Raw genomic sequence first — 17,067 nt, 5'->3', positions numbered from 1 at the left:
TGAGTATTGACCGACCCCCTGAAGATGTCTTTGTCCTGATTCTCAGAATGTGTGAATATGCTGCCTTTTATGTTAAAACTTACACGTATTTTAAATTAAGGATCTTAAAGTGGAGACTATCCCAGATAATCTTAGTGGTCCCATGTAGTAAGAAGGATCCTTAAGAGAGCACAGTGATGGATGCAGAGACAGAAGAAAAGGTGTAAAAATGGAGGCAGAGGGTCAGACTCAGAGAGGTTTTCTGGGCTGCTGACCTTGAAGCTGGGAAAAGGGGTAGCAAAGAAGTGGAGGCTGGTGAAGGCAAGGGGGGGATGGGATGAGGAGTGGAGAAGGCTCATAAGTATATCAACCAGACAAAGAAATGAGGAGCGGCATCTTCAGAAATTCTCCTTCTTGAACGGTCATGCGTATATTTGACACGTGTATACTTATATTTTTCACTGATTTTCTCCCTTCATCACACCCCCTACCATTTTATATAGTGTGTTTTCATGGTGGTAACTTTTATACTTTACTCCACAATTTATAGAACATTCATACATAGGATTATGACTTGTTAGAGGAGGTGGTGGATCCACAGAAAACTCTAATCGAAGAAAACAGGAAATAGTCCTCTGAAATCTCTTTTATCATGTGATTTTACTTTTCTCTTTGTCCATTGCCACAGCCTGAGTACAGATTCATTTTATGTCTCAATAGGGTCACTAGAGCAGGCCCCTAGATGGTCTCCTGGTCTCTCATCTTTTCTCCTTTGACTCTTTTGCAAAAAATGATGATTCAAAAATGTAAATTTTATCAAGCCATGCCCCTGCTTAAAAACCTCTACTAGCTGCCACTGCTCTCAATAAAGTTGAAAGACAGTGTGGCATCAGTGCCCTCCATACTCTGACCCCTCATGACCGGCCTGCTGCACCCTCCACAGCTTCAATCTTCTCTGCCCTGCAAGCGAGGCTTTGGGACATTTCTGAACTTCCATCCTCTCCCAGTTCTGAGACTCTCACAGGTTGTCTGCATCTTTGTATGGATTGCTGTCCTCTGAGTAACTATTTCTGACTTATCTGGTCTCCAATGGGACCTGTCCTGGTCCTTTCATACAGAAGACTCCTGAAATCACCCCTGGAGACTTGCTTTCTCTGTGACACTTACTATATCGTCTTTTGTTTCATCATTTGTCATCTTTGCTCTAGGACCATGTTACTGCCCAATGTATCATGTTGATTACTGTCTCTCAAACACAGTTCATGGTCATACACACAGTCTACACTCCGTTAGCATTCCCTAATTAACAGCAAGAGGGCTTTCGCCCACTAATATTGACATGTTTGGGGATGCTTGCCTAAAACACAAATTATAGGTCTAAATTACTTTATGTAAAATTCAATATTAAATGGGCCTTCAACTCTGCTCGAGCACTGAGCTTTGTCCATAAGTGGAAGAACTGCTTATCACCTGACTTAAAGAAGAGACAAGGGAAGAAAAGACTGAGATGTCTTCAAGGAAGTGTGAAGATGAGCTGCTACCATAGTCTTTCTCCCCTTCCCCTTCTTTATCTCTTATACCATTACTTCTTCCCCGCCTTTACTTTATTTAGGCTTTCTGTCAGGTGAGGTCTGCTCCAGACTATTCTAAACCCAGCAGATTTATAACTAGGGCCCTGCAGTGTGTGAGGAGGAGCGATGGGAGAAAGGGTTTATATGGAGACTGGAGGCTGACATGGGCACAGCTGACTCAACTATCTTGATTCCCAAACTGAATGTGTCTTATTTTATATTAGTTGTGTTTGAGGAATCTGTCTTTTCATAGATAGACTACATCTTTGGTATCTTATACAATATTTCAAATATTACATGCTAATTTTATATCTAAACCTAGAGAAAGAATTAAATCATTTGTTCAGAGATTGGACAGTTTTAATATATGAATGGTACCCTTTAGGCTTCCCTGGTGGCTCAGACAGTAAAGCGTCTGCCTATAATGCGGGAGACCCGGGTTCAATCCCTGGTTTGGGAAGATCCTCTGGAGAAGGAAATGGCAACCCACTCCAGTACTCATGCCTGGAAAATCCCATGGACAGAGGAACCTGGTGGGCTACAGTCCATGCGGTCACAAAGAGTCGGACAGACTTCACATGACTTCACTTTCACCCCTTAGGTATGCATTAAAATTCCTCTTAAATTGTTTGTATAATATCAAGGAGAGGTTAAAATTTAGCATCTCCTTGGTCAGTAATAGCCATGTGTACAAACACCTTTAGTTACATCCTTTCTGTGTAAAAGACCTTTAGTTGATTCTTCCACTCAGTTACCTCCAGCACTCAGACAAGGCTTTATGTCCACATGTCAGAGGCTCTGCATAAAACATTTGAATCAGCCTTGATAACAATATTCACCTCAGAATAGTGATTTACAAAATTTCTAGATGTGGACACATACTAGAAATTATTGTTATTGTTATTGTATATTGTTATTTTCAATAAGTCTAAAATGTGAAAATGCTTTTGTTCCCAATGGAAACATAATAACCTTCTACAAATTTCAGATGAATAAGAACAAGTGGTCCAAAGTAAGATCTATTAATAGATCCATGATTACAAAAATACGGTATTTCACAATAACAAATTAATTTTTCCATTAATTTTGGGTTAAGTGAATGGAGATTAAGTGTGGGAAGTTCTGTCACAGCAGTGCTTAATTTCTCTGAACATCCTGCCGTGACATAAACACACCCTTACCTCCCACACCTCAGCCGAACCACTCAGCCTCCTACCCAGCATCACCAGTACATGTCCTTCATCACCTTCCTGGTTGCCAGGGCAAGGCAGTTAATTCTTCATAGCAGAATTAAGTGACAGGCAAAGCTCTTTTCTCTAAGTAATGCTCATAATTCAAGTTGCCAATTTCGACGTTAATCCAGATAATTGTCCTAGAAGCTTCTGCCAGGCCCCCTTCACCTCCTTATTCCTTAGACTGTAAATCATAGGGTTCAGTACAGGCATCAAAATGGCATAGAAGACAGAGATCAGCTTCTCCTGAAGTACAGAAGGGCTGGAATTGGGCTGGATGTAAGTGAAAATGGTCATGCCATAGCACAGGACAACCACTGTGAGGTGAGAGGCACAGGTGTGGAAGGCTTTCTTTCTCCCCTCTGTGGACTGGATCTTTAGGATGGTGGAGATGATTCTGATGTAGGACAGGAGAACCAGGCAGAAAGGTGTCATCAGCAACACAATACTAGACACCATGATGGCCACCTCGTTGGAGGAGGTGTCCACACAGGCCAGCCTGACCACAGCTAGGATTTCACAAGATATGTGATCAATATACTTGTTCGTGCACATGGGCAACTGAAAGGTGATGGTGGTCTGCACGAGAGAGTTGACAGACCCACTGACCCAGGATGTGACGGCCAGCCTAGCACAGAGCCCTCCGTGCATGATGACCGAGTATCTCAGGGGGTTGCACACAGCCACATAGCGGTCATAGGCCATCACGGCCAGGAGAACAAATTCAATCCCACCCAGGCCCAGGGAGAAGAATAACTGGGCTGCGCAGCTCACGTACGGGATCCCTTTATGTCCCGCAAGAAAATGCACCAGCATCTGAGGAACGATGCTTGTGGCATAGGAGACATCAACAAGGGAGAGGTTGGTGAGAAAGAAATACATGGGAGTGTGGAGTCGGCTGTCCAGTCTGATCAGAAGAACAATGAGGACGTTCCCCAGCAGGGTCAGCAGGTAAGTGACTGAGAACAGGACGAAGAGAGCGACCTGGGTGTCCCAGTCACTGGACAGGCCGAGGAGAATGAATTCTCTCACCCAAGTCTGGTTATTTGCTCCCATTAAAAAAATGTGAGGTTATTAATCTGCAGAGAGAGACAAAAATTGTAGAAGCTGTTGAAGTAACTGTAAGAATAACTTCTTAAAAGAATGCACACTGTATTCAACCTTCCAGCCTTAACCAGATGTTTTAGAGTGTTTTCGGCCAAGATGTCAGGCCTGATTCTGGTACGCATTATATCTACTCCACACAAGTAATTCAAGCCATTGCCTTCTAAAGTATAGAATGGTCTGAGGGAGTTCTTCATAGCCTGGCAATAATGCAGTACAATTTTATATCCTTTCAATTTACACTAGTTTCCAGGACAAGAGGGGATGGTAGGTGACAATGAGAGGTAAGTTGATAAACAATGCTGATAAACATGTTTCGAAGTCAAGGATAACCCTACATAAATCTGCTACACCAAACATGAGGAAATGAATAAATAATCTACCAAAAAAAAGGTTCAGAAGCGGCACACAGATAGTACAAACAAGGCTAGTGTCTCATGGAGAGATCTGAAGTTAAATCTTGTTTTCATGAACTTACCAGACATATGACTGGGTTAGAGATTTAAACTTTTATGTAGAGAATGTGATGATATTTTATAACTATGGTGTGTATTTAAGGTCAAATGTAAACAATTTATGAAGAAGTTACTTTTTGAACTATTACTGGTGGCAGGACTTTAACAGAATAGGTACTGGTTGTAACCTAAGCTCCTCCCTTGGAGAGAAACAAACATACTTCCCTCACTGTACTTCACCTTACACTCATCATTAGCTGGTTGTCCTAAAATACAAATATACCTCTTTCATGCACAAACAAATCTTATGATGTATAAGTGCTTACAGAATTAAGAACATCATAGGCATGGAGTGTCTGAATACTCGTTCATTAGAACCTGACATGTTTTTTATTTATTAATTTTAGCATTCATTATCATGCATGCTTTCTAGGGCAAAGCATTTTACTAAAATAACCTGTTAATACTTAAATACCTTTCATGGACATGTCAGCTATTTATTTTTAACCCATCAATGTGTGTGTGTGTCTATCTATATAGGCAATTTCCTTGATTTTAAAATAATTTAAATTCAAAATAATTGATAGCAAAATATTTCTATTTTCTACAGTCATAAAACCCTTTTAAGACACCTGGCAGACTAAGAATATAGAAATAACATCTGTAAATGTATAGCTGAATAGAGGAGGGAAATGGACTTGTCTGATGGTTTTCACCTACCTGCAATGAACACTGTCTCCAATGTTAGTGGTACCTTGGATCAACTTTCAGTTAAATAGAGCTAGATTCCTAGTAGGTCTCAGGATGCACAACTAAATAACTGGTAGGTAGTGTGTGTATATCTAAATGCTTGATGTCAGAAAGCTAAAGCTTGGTATTTTCAACTCTAAACAGATTCTAGGGATTTGATGCTATCTGTAAACATGTGTTGTTCATTGATGTCAACAGGTAAAATGGACTTTTGTGGGTATTTATTCCCACAAAATAATTGTTTCTTTTCTCAATAGAAACAACAGAGCAAAACCTTCCTCACATGGAACCAGGAACACAGCTCTTGTTCAAAAGCCAGCTTTGAAGATAAACACAGTTAAGAGTTGGTCTTATTAATGCTTCCTTCCCCGCAAGACAGTCTGTGTTTTTTTTTCAGTATTTGTCCCAACTCTAGCTGATTTATCTCCCTGCAGGTACCTAATAGTCCTTTAGGGCTATTAGCATACACACACGCAATGCTTCTTTAATGATAAGGAGCTATTTTACATGCTTTAGGCCATATCTTCCTCATACTACACAAACTACACCTCTCAAAATGTTTTGAGTTTTCTTCATCTAGTCAAAAATAAATAATCCAATAAACCTGCTCAAGACAGTATTGATGAATGAACCCTGTGGTTCATCTTAGACATGAGCATCACAAAGGAAGGGCTTCTTCATGCCTCTGCTTTATGGTCTGTGGTGGAGGTAGGGAAATTATTGTGAAACAGTAAGTGATATAATATGAGGGTGCCAGTGAAATATTCTGTTACAAATTATCTCCCACTTGCCCAATCATGAATGCTTGAAACTCAGATATTAGTAATTTATTCCTTTTCTGTTGATATTATCCTGAATTTTTAAGATATAATTAGCATAAAGTGGGGGTTTTAAAATGTGAATTACTTGATCTTGTAACTCTTTAAAACAGATGATGCAAGAAGGAAAACTGAAACCCTTACACATGGAGAAGGGATGAGGAATGACACAGAAGCTAAAGGAAAATCAGCTATGAGGTCTGGAGAGCAAAGACCAATTACTCATTGTTAAAATATACCCTTTGGTGACCCTAGGTAAAAGTATCTCCATGTGCCTTGTCCCATTAGTCCAGTTATTAATACTGACAGCAAATACAACCAAAATGCCTTCTCTCTATGACAGAGAAATAAAAAGAAAATTAGTTTTCAGATGCCCAGTGCAACTCATTTTACATGACTTAACAACAAATTAAAAAGTTCAACTTAATTCAGTTGCGATTCACTTAAGTAAAGAAATGTGTTTATTTAAGCTTAAAGCTATTTGATCTTCAGTGTTGGCATTCTTGACAAACTAGGCTGGGACAAGTGAGAATCCTGAATACAAAAACACATGAAGGTAGCTCTCACAACCTGCAGACGTGTTTCTTTCATGTTGATCAAAATGACTCAGCGCCCATACCTCTATAAAGCTGAAGTGTCCATAGACACTTTCATAGACACTGCCCATACTTTCATTTAGAGAAATTTTCTCTGACTCATGACTGAAGAGTTGCTTGATGTAGACAGCGAGCAGATCATACCTGAGAAGGAATATTTGCATCATCTTACTCTATAGAAACAGAGAGTCCACAGTCTTCAGGGTGGCTGATATCTCAAAGATGGGTTTGACACACTGAAAGAACAATTAATTTATTCTTGTTCAAGTCCTGTGATCTCCTTCCAATCTGATTTGGTGACCTGACTTCACACAATCTTAGACCAATTATGAGACCCCGTTTCTCAAACATGTGCAATCCTGACATTCACCTTTGGTGGTATATTTCATTACGGCCTCAATGGATAAATCCTCACCTTATTTTTGTCTCTTGTCTTTGCCCCTGTTGCTAACACTAAGATTTTCTTTTGAAGGGTAATTCCAGCTGTCTCCAAATCTCCACAGTGCAGTCTCTACAGACAATTCTTGAGGAACCAAGCCTGGGATGAGTTGGGAGACCTAGATCCTAACTCCAGTTTACTGTCTTGAGTTCCTAAGGTCTCTGCATAAGCCATTAATTGTCTTAAATCTTAATTTATTTGTTATTAAAAAGGAAAATTATATCTTGGGTACAAAAGCCTTCAGAAAAATTGAAACATGAGGTTTTAAGCAATTGACAGTTATATTTTCTGGAAATATAATATAATATTACTACTATCTGCTAGTTAATATCAATACCTAACTAAACATTTTATACTTTTGGGCTTCCCTGACTTCATCTTTATGTCAGTACTAAACCTCAGAGTTGAGAAGCCTGCAGAAAAAAATGTACATGTCTAAAACTTAAGCAAAGCAATTATTTTAATACATTTGCAGCAATACTTAGGGTGAACAATTTCACCAGTCATGTTACATATCCTTGACCCAAAGTTTCTTACAAGTCACATCACTTTTGTTTCTATATCTTCTAAACCCACACTCCCACATGCTGCTGATGACTCTCAAACATTAATCAGTATCTGACAAGATACACACTTATGCTACCATCTGTGTCTACGTTGATGTAAAGAGTTTTCTCCTCCAACAAAGGGAAGGACCATATAGAATAGATACACCCAAATTCCTTGGGTTCCAGTAAGTCACCTGGGACTAATTGTGACTGTGAGGGACACTACTGGGAGGAAGTTGATGAGAGCTCCAAAAACAGCTCCAACACAGACCTAATGAGCTTTGGCACCAGCTTCACTGGCAACATAGGGCCAACGGATTCCCCTCAGGGGCCCCGTGCATTAGAGTGGTAATTGCTGCCCCACTTCCAATTCACAAGGGCAGGGCCTCCACGCTGCCCTTCCCCCTGTGGAAGGCTGTTCTCCATCCTTCTCCCACCAACATCTTCATTACAGCCCTAGGTCATTCTAAAGAGTCACAGAAGCCAGCTCACTGAGGTTTTACGATATTCTCCTATAACCCAAAACAAACTTTAGCCTTCAGTGCCCCAATCTAGGAAGCACTGACTGGGGCTGCATCTAAATCTAGTGTAAATACCAGTTCTCCCCCTTTGGACTCCAGATGCCCTTATTTCTTCTTCTAGAAATGGGAGAGATATGCTTCAGTCCCCTGATGTATGTGCAGTCTAACTGCTTCTGTGAGCATGACCAGTATGATAGACAGTCTAGTACATGTCTCATGATACCACTTAAGCTCCAAAAGTGATAGCATCACATAGGCAGATTTAAAAATCCAAGATATGGAAGCAATCTAAGTGTCTATCCACAGACAAATGGATAAAGACAATGTGGTATATATGTATATATACACAATGGAATACTACTAAGCCATTAAAAAAAAATTTGCCATTGCAGCAACATGGATGGTCTTGGAGAGAATTATGCTAAGTTGTCAGACAGCAAAAAACAATACTGCATCATGTGACTTATATGCAAAATCTAAAAAGTACAAAAACTAGTGAATGTACCAAAAAATAAGCAGTCTCGTGGATATCGAGAATAGCCCAGTGATTACCAATGGGGAGGGGCAATATAAGGGTGGAAGAAAAGGAGGTATAAATTACTGGGTGTAAGATAGGCTTAAGGATATACTGCACAACATGAGGATATAGCCAATACTTTGTAACAACTGTAAATGGAAAGTAACCTTTAAACTGTATAAAAATTAAGATAATCACCTATAAACCATTAAATTATATTTATAATAAAAAAATCTAAATCAACAATAAATTGACAAAGGGAGTTTTAGCAATTAATAAAAAAAAAAACGGAAAAGCAATAAGGTCATCCAAAAATCTTGACAAAGAAGGATGAAACTTCTACACTTCTTCAATTTTATTTTAATTAAAGTTTATATTTATAGAGACTATAGATTAATGTGTCATAAAAAATAATACAGAAGTACTGCTTATACTGCTTTACCAGTTTCTCACAATGGAAGCATCTTGCAAAGTACAATATCATAAGATAGTATGATAAACAAGGTAATTATGTAATTATAGTCATATGGTATGAATAATGTAGTAATACAATATCACAATATATTGGCATTGATACAGTCAAGATACAGAACATTTCCATCACCACAAGAATCGTTCATGTTGTCCTCTTATAGCCACATTTATTTCTGTCCAGCCTTTCAGTTCAGTTCAGTTCAGTCGCTCAGTCGTGTCTGACTCTTTGCAACCCCAAGAACCGTGGCATGCCAGGCCTCCCTGTCCATCACTAACTCCTGGAGTTCACCCAAACTCATGTCCATCGAGTCGGTGATGCATCCAACCATCTCATCCTCTGTCGTCCCCTTGTCCTCCTGCCCTCAATCTTTCCCAGCATCAGGGTCTTTTCAAATGAGTCAGCTCTTCACATCAGGTGGCCAAAGTATTGGAGTTTCAGCTTCAACATCAGTCCTTCCAATGAACACCCAGGACTGATCTCCTTTAGGATGGACTGACTGGATCTCCTTGCAGTCCAAGGGACTCTCAAGAGTCTTCTCCAACACCACAGTTCAAAAGCATCAATTCTTCTGCGCTCTGCTTTCTTTATAGTCCAACTCTCACATCCATACATGACCACTGGAAAAACCATAGCCTTGACTAGACGGACCTTTGTTGGCAAAGTAATGTCTCTGCTTTTTAATATGCTATCTAGATTGGTCATAACCTTCCTTCCAAGGAGTAAGCGTCTTTTAATTTCATTGCTGCAATCGCCATCTGCAGTGATTTTGGAGCCCAAAAAAATAAAGTCTGACACTGTTTCCACTGTTTCCCCATCTATTTCCCATGAAGTGATGGGACCAAATGCTGTGATCTTAGTTTTCTGAATGTTGAGCTTTAAGCCAACTTTTTCACTCTCCTCTTTCACTTTCATCAAGAGGCTCTTTAGTTCTTCTTCACTTTCTGCCATAACGGTGGTGTCATCTGCATATCTGAGGTTATGGATATTTCTCCTGGCAATCTTGATTCCAGCTTGTGTTTCTTCCAGTCCAGCGTTTCTCATGATGTACTCTGCATAGAAGTTAAATAAGCAGGGTGACAATATACAGCCTTGACGTCCTCCTTTTCCTATTTGGAACCAGTCTGTTGTTCCATGTCCAGTTTTAACTGTTGCTTCCTGACCTGTATACAAATTTCTCAAGAGGCAGGTCAGGTGGTCTGGTATTCCTGTCTGTTTCAGAATTTTTCACAGTTGATTGTGATCCACACAGTCAAAGGCTTTGGCATAGTCAATAAAGCAGAAATAGATGTTTTTCTGGAACTCTCTTGCTTTTTTGATGATTCAGCTGATGTTGACAATTTGATCTCTGGTTCCTCTGCCTTTTCTAAAACCAGCTTGAACATCTGGAAGTTCATGGTCCACATATTGCTGGAGCCTGGCTTGGAGAATTTTAAGCATTACTTTACTAGTGTGTTTCCTTTTAACCTCTAGTTATTACCATCTGTTCTCTCAATCTATAATTTTAACATTTCAAGAATTATATATAAGTAAAATCATACAGTATATTCCTTTAGGACTGTCTTCTTCATTGGTAACTTGGAATCACACACTGGCACATAGTGATCATAGGCCATCAGTGCCGAGGGAAAATCCCCAACTTACCCAAACCTAGCGAGGAAAATAACTGGGCTGCACAGCTCCTATGTGGAATCACTTGATGTTCCTCAAGAAAATGTACCAGCATCTGAGGAAACTAATATAATGTTGTATGTCAATTATGCCTCAGTTTTAAAGATAATTAAATTACCACAAATTTTTAAGTAATAAAGTAAAATAAAAATATACCATTCTGATGCAAATTGGTTATACTAGGAAGGTTGTGTGTGTATTGAGGGGTGGAGAGAGTAGGAGGGCATATGTGGGAATTTCTCGTACTTTCTGCCTAACTTTGCTGTGAATTTAAAACTGCTCTAAAAAAACAAGTTAATTAGTTGGGATTGTTCTAGCTTCCACTTAGGTTGCAGAAAGCTAGAAAGAGCATTGTTGGTTCCATCTTAAAACAAGAATGTTTCAGTGAACTACAAAATCATAACTCCCGTGAAATCATTGGTTAACTGACATTGCAGGGCAACCAAATAGCACAAATCTCAAGAAGGCTAAGTCCATCCAGGAAAAGAGAGGATGTGAGCTCTGACTTACATGGGTCACAATATGGAAGGACAATAGGCCCCCAAACTAGTGAGTGAAAATTGATTCAACAAATTGCTAAAGTTCAAGTGTGGGATGTGGTGAGCATAGAATGGCTGAGAGCCATGGCAAAAAGAGGAGTTCCACCAATTCTCAATGTTTTCTCCACAGATTTAGGACAGTCCTTGCAAGAATGTTTGCAGGAAAGTGGAAAACCAGAGAAAGCCTTCTTCCTGGTGCAGGTCTAAGAGAAGGCAACCACAGCCACTGCAGTGAGAAGAAGCAACTCTCCAACCACCAGTCACCACAGAAACACAAACTCAAACCCAGCTCATCCCATGACTGTGCTGATTCCCATACCATCTATAAAACACGTGTCAAACTGAAGAAATGTGTCCGTTTCAAGGCATTATACTATTTATGTTAGAGTCTATTATACTATGTGAAAAATATAAGCTGTAAATCTAAATTAAAGGTCAGAGGAAAAGGCAAAAAAATGTAAATGTCACTGAATAAAGGTTTAACAGAAGAAAATCAGATATTTTTGGATTACAGGAACTATCGCACAGGGGTTTAAAATAAGACTCATAAATAAGTTAAAAGGTCTAAAAGAAAAGATAAACATTGTCATAAATTCTTGAGAAATTTCAATATTGAACTGAAAACTACACAGAGAAATTAAGTTGAAATGCTAGGTGTGAAGGACATAGTCAAAGAACTAACGATTGCTTACGAGTAGACTCAACAGAATCAAAAAATGATCAGTAAGAAAAAAGATGAACCGATAGAAATTAGCAAAACTGAAGCACAAAGAGGAAAAAATTATAATGATAAAAAGAGAAAAGACTCTTCCAAGGGCTGTGGGACAATAGCAAACAAGCTAACATATGTGAAATTGGAAAATCCCAACAGAAAAACAGAGATAGAAGGAATACAAGAAATACTTGAAGATAGAGTGACTGAAAAAAAAAATAGTGAAAGAAATTGACAGCACAAAACCAAGAAATTCAGCAAAATAAGGAAAAACAAAAATGTGGACATATGATATTCTATCTAAAAGGTGAAAATAAAGTGGAGATCTAGAAGGGAGCCCGAAATAAAGTTACATCACATACGGAAGCAGAACTGAAAGTAGAATGCTTCTCAGAAACTATACAAAACAGAAGACACGGAGGGATAAAGGTAGAGTCCGAGGCAGTGGTGGTGAGTGGGGGGGCTGTCATCAAAGAATTCTTTGTGTAGAGAAAATGTCTTTTGAGAATGAAGGAGAAATAAAGGCCTTTTCAAATAAACAAACCTGAATGAATATTTTCCAGCAGACCTAGATTTCAAGAAATGATAATGGAATTCTTCAGGGGTTCTTGAAGAAATAATTCCCATTATAAGGCAGGAAATCTAAAAGATAGATTGTATATTGTATCACATCAAAAAGTAAGAGAGCTATTGAAGATTACTGGGGTCATGGGGAAAAACCAAGTGTCCAATCTGAATAGGTTCTGTGATAAGCTAAGTAATGACCTACCTCCTGAAGATGTCTTTGCCCTGATTCTCAGAATGTGTGAATATGCTGCCTTTTATGTTAAAAGTTACTTGCACATGTTTTAAATTAAGGATCTTAACATGGAGGCTATTCTGGATAATCTTAGGGGTCCCACGTAGTAAGATGGATCTTTAAGAGAGCACAATGATGGGAAGAGAGACAATAGAAAGAGATGTGAGATGGAGGCAGAACCTAGAAGGGTGGGATGGGGTGGGAAAGGGGTCCATGGGGGAGGGGACACATGTATACCTATGGTTGATTCATGCTGATGTATGGCAGAAACCAAAACAATATTGTAAAGCAATTATCCTCCAATTGAAAATAAATAATTAAAAAATAAAAAGTTTCTAAAATAAATACATACAAATAAAAATACGGTAAACTGTGCTAAAAAATTAAAATATGGTAAACTGTGTTTGAGCCCTGGGTTGGGAAGATCCCCTGGAAGAGGGCATGGCAACCCACTCCAGTATTCTTGCCTGGAGAATCCCCGTGGGCAGAGGAGCCTGGCGGGCAGTAGCCCTTGAGGTTGCAAAGAGCTGGACACGACTAAGCACAGCACACAAACTGTGCTTAAGGCATATGGGGTGGGGGGGAGAAAATGGAGGCAGAGGATCAGACTCAGAGAAAGGTTTCCTGTGCTGCTGACCTTGAAGCTGGGAGAAAGGGTGACAAGCAAAGTGGAGGCTGGTGAAGGCAAAGTGGTCATGAGATGAAGACCACAGAAGAGTCACAGATATCTCAACCAGGCATAGAAATTCCCCTTCTTAAAGTATCGTGTGTATAATTGATGTGCGTATACTTGTATTTTTCACTAATTTTCTTCTACTAGCTCCCCACTGGTCTCAGATGAAGTTGAAAGAATATCTTGCATCAGTGCCCTCTGTACCCTGACACTTCTACCTGCCTGCTTCACCCTCATTATGCCTCGATCTTCTATCTTCTCTGCGCTGCAAGTGAGGCTTTGGGACATTTCTGAACTGCCATGCTCTTCCAGCTCTGCCCCTCTCCCAGGTTGTCTGCACTGTGGTTTGGACTGTTGTCATCTGGGTAACTTTCCCTTGCTTTTCTGGTCTCCACTTGGACCCTTTCTCTTTTTAAGGTACAATTAAATATCAACTCTGTTTGAACACCGAGATTGTGTGTTCACAAGCAGAAGAACTGCCCATCAACTGACTCTAAGAGACAATGGAAGAAAAAACTTTGAGAAGTCTTCAAGGGAGCATGAAGATGAGCTGCTATCATATTCTTTCTCCCCCTTTCCCTGTATTTCTTGTACAATTACCACTTTGCCTTCTTTTATTTAGGCTTTCTCTCAGAGGTGAGGTCTACTCTAAACTAATTCAGCTCAGTAGATTTACAAAGATGAGCTAGGGCCCTGTTGTGTGGAGGAGGAAGGATGGAAGAAGGTGTTTCTATGGAGACGGGAAGCTGACATCTGCACAGCTGAATCGACCATCCTGGTTCACCAAATTAAGTCTGTCTTATTTTACATCAGTATTGGATGAGGAAGCTTTCTTAATTAGATTAAATACATCTTAAAAATTTTATACATTATTTCTAATTTTATGTGCCTATTTTGTGTCTAAAGTCTAGGAAAAGAGCTAATATATTTTTCAGAGGTTGCAGAGTTTTAACATTTAAATGGTACCCTGTCAAATTCTTCATAAACTGTGAGGTTAAATTAATGAGAGTAATTACATTAGTAATTCATACTACTATCAGAAAGAGTTTGAAATGTAGCTGTTCCTGGGCCAATCCCAGCCATATGTATATTCACCTTTAGTCCTATTCTATCCAGGTAAAACAAGACCTTTACTTGACTGTTCTTCTGAGTCACCTCTGGGACCCAAAGGTTGAGTTTTATCTCCAGATCTCAAAGGTCAAGCTCAAAAACATTTTTAATCAGCTTGATAGCAACACTCTCCTCAGAACAGTAATTCATACAATTACTGGATATGGATATATATCCCACACATTATTTTTAGTGACTCTAAAAGGTAAAAATGCTTTTGTTCCCAATGAAAACACAATAAAGCCGGAAAAAAATTTTTTTGATTAATAAGGACCAGTGATATTATGAGAAAAATACTATGAATATTTATACACAAGTCATTTTGTAGACAATTTTCATTTCTCTTGGGAAGATTCCTAAGAGGAAAACTGCTGGGTCATGTGGCAAGCATATGGTTAATTTTATTAAAAAATTGCCACTTTATACTCTTAACAGCAATGAGTTCATATTGCTCCATATCTGTACCAGAACTCAGCACTACCAGTATTCTTAATTTTAGTCATTTGAGTGGGTCACTTGGTTTTTAAAAAAGAGTTATACATTTGGAAGTCAAAGTACATATTTCTAAATTTAAAAAAAGAACAAATAGTCCAAAGAAAGATCCATGAATAGGCCGATGATTACAAACAAAATTATAAAGCAAAACATGGTATTTTTTTCATTATTCTAGGGTCATATGAATGGAGACTGAGCAGTTCTATTACAGTAGTGCTTTATTTTTTAAACATGCTGCCATGACATAGAGATATGCCCATGTCCCACACTCTAACCCAGCTAATTATAGTCTCCTACCCAGCATCACCAATTCCCGGTTGCCAGGGTAATGAATTTGAAGCTTCATATCAGAGTTAAGTGGGAGAACACACAGGCAAAGCTCTTTTGCCTAAGTGATGCTCATGATTTATCAAGTCGCCAATTTTGACATTAATCCAGATAATTGTCCTAGAAGCTTCTGCCAGGCCCCCTTCACCTCCTTATTCCTTAGATTGTAGATCATGGGGTTCAGTACAGGCATCAAAATGGCATAGAAGACAGAGATCAGCTTCTCCTGAAGCACAGAAGGGCTGGGATTGGGCTGGATATAAGTGAAAATGGTCATGCCATAGCACAGGACAACCACTGTGAGGTGAGAGGCACAGGTGTGGAAGGCTTTCTTTCTCCCCTCTGTGGACTGGATCTTTAGGATGGTGGAGACGATCCTGATGTAGGACAGGAGAACCAGGCAGAAAGGTGTCATCAGCAACCCAATGCTAGACACCATGATGGCCACCTCGTTGGAGGAGGTGTCCACACAGGCCAGCCTGACCACAGCTAAGAGTTTACAGGATATGTGATCAATATATTTGTTTGTGCACATGGGCAACTGAAAGGTGATGCTGGTCTGCACGAGAGAGTTGACAGAGCCACTGACCCAGGATGTGACGGCCAGCCTAGCACAGAGCCCTCCGTGCATGATGACCGAGTATCTCAGGGGGTCGCACACAGCCACATAGCGGTCATAGGCCATCACGGCCAGGAGAACAAATTCAATCCCACCCAGGCCCAGGGAGAAGAATAACTGGGCTGCACAGCTCACGTACGGGATCCCTTTATGTTCTGCAAGAAAATGCACCAGCATCTGAGGAACGATGCTTGTGGCATAGGAGACATCAACAAGGGAGAGGCTGGTGAGAAAGAAATACATGGGAGTGTGGAGTCGGCTGTCCAGTCTCATCAGAAGAACAATGAGGACGTTCCCCAGCAGTGTCAGCAGGTAAGTGACTGAGAACAGGACGAAGAGAGTGACCTGGGTGTCCCAGTTACTGGACAGGCCGAGGAGAATGAATTCTCTCACCCAAGTCTGGTTATCTGTTCCCATATAAAATAGAGAATTATTAATCTGCAGAGAGAGTCAGAAATAACAGATGCTACTGAATTAAAGAATCATAAGAGTAACTTCTTAGAAGAATGCTTAACATAATGATCGGCCAACCTTGACCAGATATTCTAGACCACTTATGGACCAAGAAGACAGGCCTGATTCTACTATGTATTATATCTACTCTACATAAGAGAGAGGCTAGCACTTTCCTCTGGACATGATGTGATCTCATAGAGTCAGTTAAAGCTTGGAAATAATGCCAAGCAATTTTTGGAAGCTCTGTTTCTTTCTAAGTTACTGCAATTTCCAGAGAGGGGAGAAGTGCAGATGACAACGGGAAGTAAAATGATTAACCATGAAGGTAAACATGGTCTGAAGTTCGCAGACTTCCCTCTATGTACCTACTACACAAAATATGGTAAAATGTAAAAACTAAATATTTTTAAAGGATTGTAAGAGGCAGATATATAACAAGTAAAACTGGCCAATGATGGAAAAATCTAGAATTTGGGAACCTGAATGTAAATCTTTCTTTATGACTTAGTAGATGCTTGATTGGGTTAGAAATTTAAACTTTTGCATACCAAATTTGATAATGCTGAATAACTTAAAAGTGTATGTATGCTCAAGTGTAGATAACATGGGGAAAGTATTTTATAAACTTACTGGTCATCATACTTCAGTAGTAGCATACTACCAG

At 39.6% G+C, this 17,067-nt stretch overlaps 2 protein-coding genes across 2 annotated transcripts; both read right to left on the bottom strand.

The window, feature by feature from the left end:
- Positions 1 to 2,884: 2,884 nt before the first annotated feature.
- LOC138439758 (olfactory receptor-like protein OLF3) lies at positions 2,885 to 3,838 on the bottom strand. Its single transcript, XM_069588852.1, has one exon. It carries the CDS (start codon positions 3,836 to 3,838, stop codon positions 2,885 to 2,887), a length of 954 nt encoding a protein of 317 aa, XP_069444953.1.
- Positions 3,839 to 15,410: 11,572 nt separating this feature from the next.
- On the bottom strand, positions 15,411 to 16,364 carry LOC138439757 (olfactory receptor-like protein OLF3). The gene has a single exon (XM_069588851.1). It carries the CDS (start codon positions 16,362 to 16,364, stop codon positions 15,411 to 15,413), a length of 954 nt encoding a protein of 317 aa, XP_069444952.1.
- Between the last annotated feature and the right edge of the window lie 703 nt (positions 16,365 to 17,067).

This window comes from Ovis canadensis, chromosome 4 (genome assembly GCF_042477335.2).
Source record: "Ovis canadensis isolate MfBH-ARS-UI-01 breed Bighorn chromosome 4, ARS-UI_OviCan_v2, whole genome shotgun sequence".
In the NCBI taxonomy this organism is placed as follows: Eukaryota; Metazoa; Chordata; class Mammalia; order Artiodactyla; family Bovidae; genus Ovis; species Ovis canadensis.
The sequence above is the reverse complement of the archived record's forward strand: the minus strand, read 5'-3'. Positions and strand labels throughout refer to the sequence as shown.